Here is an 11,037-nt window from a genome sequence, read left to right as displayed (position 1 = left end):
GTCAATGTTTAATTTTTTTTCACGATATAGTTTTACTCTTTCAGTTCTTTTTATGAATAGAAGGATGATAGGCATTCTTCATTTCAAACCCAAAGTATTAATGAGTACTACTGGGTCATCGGAGCACACCTGAAGCACTTTATTTTGATCGGATGATGTCTGGTTAGACGTACTTTGCATCGTTCAGCAAATGACGTTGATGTTGATAAACGTAAGAGACGTCATTTTCCCGGACTGAGTTTTGGTCAAGTCCATCACCGATCGCTCACGTTATGCATTTAGAGTTTGTTCGCTTCAGATGGAATCTTGTATTTGACTTAATTATAAAGCTTTTGATTTGACCGCGGAATTTGTATTTAATAAGATTAAGTTTTATATCATGCAAAATGATTGGTCTGGTCGAATTCAATTTTCCTTTACAAAGTACCAAACTTGATTTGGCAAACTTAGTTATTATCAGTTTACTTAGTTACTCTAGTTCGTCACTTCAAAAGTACAACTGTAGTTTCATCGATATTAGTCGCTAAAATTTCATATTTTATGATGAAATCAATACGGTCAGTCAAATACGGTTACCCCCATCACCCGACTCCATTGCCATAATTACTTCCATAGTTCGAAGGTAACTCGCGGATTGAGCATAATTCCCCAGGGTCGACCTTGACCGTTTATAATCCTCTATGGGATTTCCTTGTCTTCTTTCGCTTCCTATAACCGAGGTGTCTGGCGTCGACGGTTCTTTGAGAAACTAAGTTATTATTATGCATTGCGGGCTGATCTATGAGCACGAGCCCGTGCTGGCATAAGGCCAACTTAATCAAAAACAACATTATGCATACAGATAAAATCATGCTGATAAATTAACTCACGTCATTTTAGGAAAATAATTCTTAGTAACCCAAATTCGTCATTTTGGAATTTAAAAAGACAATGATTCACATCATTTTCCTTATATGAAAGGCTCGTTGATATTTAAACATTCAAGAAGTTCTTTGCAGTTCTTATTTTTTATATATTGCCGAGACATGTTTTCATGACTGTAAGTACAACAGATTCTATGCAAATTGAAAATATATCTCTATAAAACCTAATTTATTTGAGGAATAATGTAACGTTTTGGGGAGACATCTACTGGTAGGTCTCGTGTTTATCTACTAAGGTCCTGTCATGAAGTGGGTCGACCCAGAGGTACTGATCCTTTGTTTTCCTCCCCAACTCTCATTCCCTCAGGGTGAACGCAAATTTGGCAGCAGGTGAGGAAAGAAAGCGCTGTCACTTGTCTCATGTTCTAATATTTTAGTTCTAGCCTAAACGTTACCTATCATATCGCCCTCAATTATTCTCAGATAAGTCGGGTTCACATACATTTACTATAGCAGAAGTAAAAAACATTCTCACCTCGTAGCTTGGTGCCTAAAGCTTTATTTGCGTTAAATATATATATATAATATATATATATTTATATATATATATATATATATATAGATATAGATAGATATAGATATATATATGTTATGTATATATGTATATATATATATATATATATATATCTATATATATATATATATATATATATATATATAAAAGCTGTAAAGTTTAGACAATGAATTACGATATGAGGATGTTTCTACTTCTATTATAGTGAATGTATGTGAATTCGGCATATCTAATAAAATTTTATAATTATTTACATAAGTACGCACAAAAACACACACACGCATATATAGTATATATATATATATATATATATATATATATATATTATATATATATTATATATATATATATATATATATATATATGTATACTATATGGATTTATATATATAATATAATATAACATAGTATAATATTCGATGCACACGATTTGAGTATGAGTGAATAGCGCAGGGGAGTTAACAGACAGATCAGTACCAGGCGCTTACACGTTTATTCGCGTGTTGTCGGAGTAATTATGAGTCACAATTTAGATGAACGGTCAATGATAAACAATAAGAACAAGAATCACCAGATGGTTAATTGTCAACGATAATCCGGAATAATCTGGTCACAAATTGAAACAAGATGCTGACGCTAAGAACTTATCGGAGGGTGACTATACAATTCAACAAAACACAAAGTGTGTATGAAACTGAAGCATCAAATTTAAGCAGTCCAAGAGGTAATATATATATATATATATATATTATATATATATATATATATATATATATATATATATATATATATATATATTATAGGGGCTTTTCATTCCCAGGTACTTTAAATCTCCTTCCTATTCGGCCCTGCTCTCGATCTCTCTCTATTCTAAATCTTACAGCTGTCCGAGCGAGGGGCTTTTTCCTCTAGAAAATACTTTTTTATTTTATTTTGTATACGATTGCCTCTCATCGGCTGTGAAGTTGATGTCTATCCCTATCCACGGCTGTGAGATGACCAGGAATGACTTGTAAGTCGGTGTCAAAGTCACTCCACACTTCAATCAGGCCAAAACTTTGCCATATCGCAGTCAAGCAATATTCAGTCATTGTTTCCTATCTATTGTTTTGTCAGAGAGAGAGAGAGAGGAGAGAGAGGAAGGAGAAGAGAGAAGGAGGAGAAGAGAGACGAGATAGAGAGAGAGAGAGAGAGAGAGAGAGAGAGAGAGAGAGAGAGAGAGAGAGATCTGTCTGTTTACTTTCTCACCCGTCAAACTTACCTACGATATTAAGAAATCAAGATATTTGTAGAAAGGAGAAATGCCTCTAGACATGTACAGTAACCACCGAAAGTGGCCCATGGAGATAATTTAAGCGGCTTATCCGTGGATTTAAACGCACGTGGAACTGTTTGAAATATTGGCAACAGCACCAAAATGAGATGCCATGTTGATAGAAAATCTAACTCCGTTTCTTGTTGTTGCATACAAAAACCTTGATCAGTCGGTGAACCTATGTAATTGATTTAGAATTCTGTGTAATGGAAATGATGATATTTGTTATCTGTAATGGGAGAAATGGTTTTATCTCTGTTGTTGCTATACGTTTGGCAGTTATGCGGATATTAAACTCACGTGGGAGAACCCAAACAGCCCCGCCAGAGAGCGCTGGTCATTTTGGAAATACTATACCACTGAAATAAAATTAATACAAGAAAAACTATTAATGCACAGACAACGAAGATGGTCAACAGTTCTGTGTTTTGTATGGTCACCCTCCGATAAGTTCTTAGCGTTAGCTTATTGTATCAGTTTGTGACCAGATTACCCCGGATTAGCGTTGACAACGGACCTTCTGGCGATTCTTGCTTTTATTGTCTGTCTCTTCTCGTCCATCTAAATTAGCGGTTCTTAACCTGGGGGTCGTTCGAGGATTCTCAGGGGGGTCACAAAAGGGTTCGGGCGATTATAATTTATTTTCATACATTTGGATTAGCCAATTGGGCTTTTACCAGTTTGGTGAGCGCAACTTATTGCTTTGTGATCGATGGTGACATGAGGTGTTTCCTGTCGAGCACTGCTTCTCCCTTTGATACACTTACGACAGCAACCAATTTCAAACCTTCTACCGAGTGAATGAGAAATAGGTTTTGTTATTTGTATAATGTTCAATAGTTCTATGAAATGTGCAATCTTATGACATTTGTAGTGGCTATGCGGAATTTGTCAAGGTTTTTTTTGTTCGTGTCATTTTTAATAAACTCTGGTCTTCCTATCATTTTGTATTACCTTTTCACAAGGTTCACCATTTCAAAATTTATTATATGGGTCATGGTCATATCCTGAAGAGTCTCGGGGCGTCATAGGACGAAAAAGGTTAAGAACCACTGACCTAAATTGTGAAAAGTTAAGTTAAGTATACCTTAGTTTTACCAGACCACTGACCTGATTAACAGCTCTCCAAGGACTGGCCCGAAGGATTAGACATTTTTACGTGGCTAGGAACCAATTGGTCGCCTAGCAACGGGACCTACAGCTTATTGTGGGATCCGAACTACATTACATCGAGAAATGAATTTTTATCACCAGAAATCAATTCCTCTGATTCCGCGTTGGTTGAACCGAGAATGGAACTTCGTACCACCGGAATGGTAGCCGACCACGAAAACCAATCGCCTAACGAGCAACTACCCAAATTGTGACACGTCAGCACTCTCGGCATTGCGTGAACCGTTTAGGGCTGATATTCTGACTGTTATTTTCCTGCGGTATTCATTTACCCATACTCAAATCGCCTGCATTCATATTTAAATATTATCATATATTATATATATATATATATATATATATATATATATATATATATATATTATATACTAATTAATCTCTCTCTCTCTCTCATATATATATATAGTAAAACATATATATATATATATATATATATATATATATATATTGATCTCTCTCTCCTTAATATATATATAATTTATATATGTATATAGTGTTCGTGTGTGACTTTTTTTTATACTCACAAATATGAAGTCACAAATATCTTAGAAATAACTCCCACTCAGAGAGAATGACTTAGAAGTGCAGTTACCCTCAGTCACTTCCGTATCTAATCCAAAAGAGACAGACAGATTCGATTCTTTCTTAGGATTAGAATTTATGTCTGAGTTAGACACAAAGATAACTATATAATTTGTCCATTCAGTGCAAAGAGAGAGGTAGAATAATCTTGACTCTACTCTTCATATTCCTGTCGAATTAAGTTTTCTAATCAGGATGGAAATGAAACTTTTTATCCCGTGATGCTATGCTCGAAGTCTCTAAAACATGGCCAGGGTGAATACACTAATCATATACAATTCCTGTTCGGTGGACTTTATTCCTAAAGTAAGGCGAATTCAACGTGAAAGGATATTTGCGCTTTAATATTTGAGATTAATAAAAATATGCGGAAATTCTCTCCCAAACTTAGCACTCAGCTGTCACAGTGTACGTAGACAGACAATTTCGACTTTAAACACAGAACCTAAATTCCATAAGAAAATGTACGGCAGTTTAAATCAACATACACCTCTTGTTGGCAGAATGTATAGCTGCTACGCGTCTCGCTTATCTCTGAACCAAACCCGATAGGTTTGAACCCTCCGAGGCAGATACATTTGTCTTATAAAATTTTCCTTTGGGCATACATAATTTTAATTATAAAGTGTGCCGCTAAGTATGTTGTTGTTATACATGTGTAAATCAGCTGATTTCCTAGAATGTTTCATTTGTGTGATATACACATTAGTTTGTTTATTGTGGTCGCTTACGTGAGTGTGTGAAGCGGGAGGGATAAAGATGATGGGCTGAGGGTTCAGGTAGCGAGCGGCCCTCAGAAAAATTTTGGGAACCAGTGATTCAGGTCTTAGATACTATCATTAATTTTACTTGGATTGTCAGAGAGTTCATCAGTCCCAAGAATCAATCAATTTCTAAGAAGAGATGTAGAACACGCATTGTTATAGGCCTAAGAGAATCCAAAAAATCCACTATATTCACCTTATTCATATTCTTTGTTGGAATGTGTTGACTGATGTAAATTTTCTTTATAGGTCTCTTGATCACTTGAATTTTCTTTGATACTCCTTCAATTATTTCTATTATGCTTTCTGCAGACTTGCTCCAGTTTGAAGGATCATAACCTCTCAATATGTCTGAATATTTTTGCATCTTTTTGGATGTTGTTGTTATAGATCTCATAGATAAGAAACCCCAGTTCCTTGTTTGCTAAAGTCGTCATATTGGATATCTGCAATGGAAGCAAGGTTCCTCCAATTCTTAACACTGTTGTTGCTAAGATGCTGCCATGATGTTCGAATGTTTAATAATTCACTCGAATAAATAACTTAGTCGACGTTTTATCGTGCTATTCTGACATTAATCTAATCACTGACAGTTCGCGAACACTTCTAGCTATATTTCGTTCACTAGTTGTTTGTTATACGCGTGATATCGGGTTGAATAATCACACCATGAACGAATACATCTCACCGAGATAATGTTACTAGAGAGAGAGAGAGAGAGAGAGAGAGAGAGAGAGAGAGAGAGAGAGAGAGAGAGAGAGAGAGAGGCGGGGGGAATGGATCAATGCATAGATAAATCAGTCAACTGGCATGTAAAAACCGAGTGGTTCATTAGACATATACAATGATGTAAATTATTATTAGATATAGAAAAAAATCATACAAAATAAGTTTAAACTTAAGCAACTTTTAGAGAGAGAGAGAGAGAGGGCAGGTGAGGGAAGAAAGGAGAGGGAAGTAAGGAGGAGGGTGTGGGGGTGGAGGGAGAGGGTAGGCAGAGCTTTTTTCTACTGTTGTTCGTATTGATTGCTCGCTAATCGAGTTTTTGCGTCTTGGTAAGGGGACAAGGGTCTTTATTCTTTACAATTAGTGATGCATGATACTTATAAATTACGGCACTGGGTGTAATACCCGATAGCAAAATCTCGTAGTGATACGAGTGTTCGTTACAGTTATTACCCAAAAACGTGCTTGCACCCCTGGTAGTCACGTTCCTCTGAATATTCTATACTCGTTTCTCTCTTATTCTGGGAACTTTTAATCACTATCAACAAATTACCTCATACACCCTAAATTACCTTCACCACCCTCTGTATTACATGCCCGTCAATTCTACCCAAAGCTTTATCTAGATCCAAGTAGGACCTATGCAGCTTGTTCCATTTACACTCAAACTTCTAACAACTGTTCAATGACCAACACTTTATCCACACACACACACACTGCATGCTTAAACTCGTGCTCTTTTTCCTTAGTCCTTTAGCATCTTTCCTCTATCTACACATACCCTACAAACACTGTTCCATCACTCTTTCACCCAAGTACTCTGGAATACCTGTTGCAACCCCATCAACACCCAGTTCTTCCCATCATTAAGCTCTAGGTAGCCATCCTTTCATCCTCAGTGGTCACTTCAAGAGGTATTCCCTGCCTTGAAGTGACTTCCTCCACTTTTGTGCTGTCATTGTGCACCTCTCTGCTATCTTCTGCATTCAACAAATCTTCAAAAATATTTACTCTATCAAGCCAACACTGCTTTCTCGTCTCTTAATTTGTTTCTTTGATGCAATATCTGTTTGCTCGCATCCTCCTCTCTGCATCTACTTCCCACAATTTAAAAAAATTTCCCAAAGGAGCAATTGCTCAAATTACCCCTCTACATTCATCATTTCCTTTCTTTCCCTCCCTCATTTTCTCGACTTTCTTATCTATCTTCTAGTGCTGAGTTTATCAAGTAAATATGCTCTCACCTATCATGCAACTGTACCTAAAACAACAAGTAAATATGCTCTCTTCTATCATGCAATTGTACCTAAAACAATCTATTATCTCCACGAAATATCTTTTTTTCTCATCTCAACATTAACCTGTTTTGGTATCCTGTCTAACCTCCGATGCCATCACCCACTGAAATGGAAAAAAAAGGCATCATACTGATTATGTCACCAATCATAAATTTTCCATACTCCTCAAATACTGATATTATTTCAGTTTCCTTATCCACTATCGAATTTACATCTTTGGTTTCGTTGCGTCTTGGTTTTCCATCCATCTTGTCAGATTTACACGTCTTAATTACCTTTATTGCCTTATTTTTCACCCTCTCATTTCTATTTTAGCCTTTGCTTCAACCAGAAAAGGATAAAATTTTTCTGTAGCGTCCCTTGTCTCACTATTACATCTTTCAAGTTGCTCTTCCATCTACTCTGTACCATTATGTATGTAATCTAACAAATTTCCTGATTTGTTTATGTTTTTTCAAGACAACTTACAAATACTGCTCATTGGAGATAATTGATTCTCATAAATCAAGGTCCTTTCCAAGAAAATTTACACAGGATTTTCCATTTCCACTTACTACAGGATCTCCATAGCTTTCAAAAACGAACATTTTTGGTCCTTGACCTTCGCATTTGGATCACCTAACACAACCGCCCTTTCATTGACTCCAAAATCACCTAGGAACAACTGTCAAGACTTATCCCAAAACATTCTCTTTCACTCTCATTCTTTTTAATTCCTGGACCATTTATACTCACTTCACAACTTTTTCCTTGCAACACTTGATACAATTCGAATAGAAATTTTGTATGTACCTGTCTCTAAGTTTCCAGGCATTTACAGAGGAGCTCTTTCCCTAGCGCTAAATCTCTCTCAGTAACAAAGCTTAATGTTCATCATAGACCTGCATACCCTATCCTTTCACTTTTGTTGTAATGCGTGGTGCCACAACATCCATCTTTCTTTCCTTAAACAATTCGTCTACCACACATCTGTTTTGTACCACATTCACGAACTTTCAAAAGATCAAGACTTAGTAATAAGAAAGCATGTGCGTATGTGTATATACATATATATATACATATATATATATATATATATATATATATATATATTATATATATATATATATATATCTTGTGGTAGGGGTGTAAGAATACTACCACCGTAGGTCCTGCGTGTCGTAAAGGGACAGCTGCTGCACTACAGTCTTACTTTTTAGTAGTAGCTAGGCCCACCACCAATAACTGTGGAAGCTGCTGCCTTGCCGTCTTACTTTTGTTAGTAAAAGGCTAGGCCCACCGCTAATAACTGTGGAAACTTCTGCCTTGCAGTCATATTTTTCAATAAAAGGCTAGGCCCACTGCCAATAACTGTGGCTGAATGACAGCAAAGGCATGCGGTCGTAAAAGCCCCTTTTCCAAACAATAAACCATGCCTGATAATGCTTTTGACAGAAGGCAATGGACAAGGCGCATCCGGCAACCGAGCCCTTAATGTTGGGATAACGGCGGGAAAGATATATATATATAATATATATTATATATATATATTATATATATATATATATATATATATATATATATATATATATATGTGTGTGTGTGTGTGTGTGTGTGTGTGTGTGTGTGTGTGTGTGTGTGAGAATCCAATCACATACAAAAAGACAAAATTTTCTAAGAAAGTAATACACAGCCTATTTGGCAAGGGCCCCAACGTAGCCAAATTGTGAAGAATTAACTTAAAGTTTATATCCACTGTCAATATGCGCGCCCCTCCCAACGGCAAATAAGGAGTCATTTTCGAATGAACAGTAAAGAGAATAAAGTTGGTGTGTGCAATCACTTTCCATGCAAGTATCTCACGGGCTAAACAGAACAAGGAAAACCTGTATTATACCGTCAAGACCTTGCAATGCACGTTTTCGTTACTTGGTTTAACGAGAGGCAGGTGAATAATACCGTCCTACTGGTTGTCAGTATTTCTGGCACTGTTTTCCAAGAGAGGCGCACCTGGATAGGAAAAACACTAACAAGCACAGCCTTAACGATACCAAAACTTCAGAAAGATACGTATCCCTTGTAATTTTACGCAAAAGTAATGTGAAACATGAAATCTGTTACCTTACAATAACCTGCGCCTTCCTGAAGCCTTCCTTGATCATTAACTCTCTCAATATCTTTGTGAATTCGTCTTCAAGAAGCTATTTGTGGTTCTCGCCAGGCGCTCTCTCACATACGAAACAGCTGATGCAGAAAAGGAATTCCGTCCCTGGTCTTGAAATGAAGAGTTCAAAAAATGTGTCTGTTCATCTGGAAAAAGCGATACTCTGTTAGATACTGACTCCAAGCGAGAAAAAACAGCCGAGACAGGATATAGGCAATATCATTGTCAAATGGAAAATGTAGTCCATAAATGTTTTTGGAACTGAAGTTGACAAGCAAGACAAAAATAACGCATCTCGCTTACTAACCAAACTACAAATTGGGCGAAAATCCCTGTTACAGACTGAAAAAAAAAAAAAAACCAAGCAGCCAAATGGCCTTTTCGAACACCAAGGATTCTAATTTTTTTCCTATTATTATTTTACGATTATATTAAAAGACGGTAACAGGAACCAGTTGCTCCGGCATGCTGAAATCTTTTTGAGTCCAATGCAAAAAGTTATTTGTCAAAAAGAAAAACGCCAAAACAAATAAAAAATCGAAACTCCCCAAGGCAATCCGGTTAGGTCGGCTACCAACTACTAACACAATTATGCCGAACCCGTTACCCACAGTTTGGTTATCTGACACCCCAGTAAAATTCAGAATTTGTACATGACAAGGACAAGTAAATTTAGAACATGAGAAGGCTTTTCAGACGTTTGGTATAATCAAGTTTAATATATGGGTATATAAATGTACAGTATACTAGTGATAAGTCGACATAAAGTTGTAAACAATATCATACCAGTATAATATAAATATATCAGCGCAAATTCATGCTTACGGTAACAATGCTTATGACTGGAAAGCTTTTCAGTGTTTACTCTCTTGGTCTTTCCCATAGTATGGTAAAGAGAACTCACTTTTAAAAGGTTACCGTATAATGGCATGTGCGGCCCAAAGGCGCAGAGCAGACCCTTAAAATTCACTCCAAAAAACGAGATCACGGAAGGTGCAACAATACATCTCGTGACCTTCAAGTTTGTCAAGTGAAGGATGCAATGTTTCAGGGTGATTTATTAATGTGATTATTTGTACAATAAGCTTCGTCATCTTACACGTCCCAGCCCAGACAGTGACAATGATAATGTCTCTAAAACATATTATACACAGGGATTTCGGAGAGGAGAGGAGAGAAGACAAGGAAAAAAGCCTTATTGTCCGAGGTGAAGGAATAGAAGATAGATCAAGTCGTCGTCTGATTCTTGCTTCCTTTGTGAATGGAAATTTTGAAAAGGGAACCAAAAAAAGTTTTGTGTAACTTTACTATATATACATACAAATGCATGCTATATATATTTATAATTTTACATATATAATATAAAATGAAGGTAAATGATAAGAATAATAAAGCAACATTTTAAGTACTAGATCTGTGTCCTGGGGTAAAATAATACGTTTGTTTAAGACTGGGCGGGCTTTCGTTCAAATGCATCTAGTTGTGCCAATTTACTAACTAAAATAGAGAAATAAACAAACTTACCAGTAGCTCTTGGTAGTGAACTGTAATCATCCACCAGTTGACCGGTTCGGCCATCTGCTTCCTGCCACTTGATTTT

General features: G+C 36.4%; 1 protein-coding gene and 1 pseudogene across 1 annotated transcript in view; one reads left to right on the top strand and one right to left on the bottom strand.

Annotated features, from left to right (window-relative positions):
- Positions 1-11,030, bottom strand: part of LOC135225750 (putative leucine-rich repeat-containing protein DDB_G0290503) — a 562,436-nt gene extending 551,406 nt beyond the window's left edge. The window contains exon 1 of the mRNA XM_064265148.1: positions 10,962-11,030. Coding sequence (XP_064121218.1) covers positions 10,962-11,015 — 54 coding nt within the window. The 5' untranslated portion in view covers positions 11,016-11,030. The remainder of the gene's footprint in view (positions 1-10,961) is intronic.
- Positions 1-11,037, top strand: part of LOC135225749 (alkylglycerol monooxygenase-like) — a 34,790-nt pseudogene that overhangs the window by 208 nt on the left and 23,545 nt on the right.

Source organism: Macrobrachium nipponense, chromosome 13 (genome assembly GCF_015104395.2).
Source record: "Macrobrachium nipponense isolate FS-2020 chromosome 13, ASM1510439v2, whole genome shotgun sequence".
Taxonomy (NCBI): domain Eukaryota; kingdom Metazoa; phylum Arthropoda; class Malacostraca; order Decapoda; family Palaemonidae; genus Macrobrachium; species Macrobrachium nipponense.
This window is presented reverse-complemented; position numbering and strand designations above follow the sequence as displayed.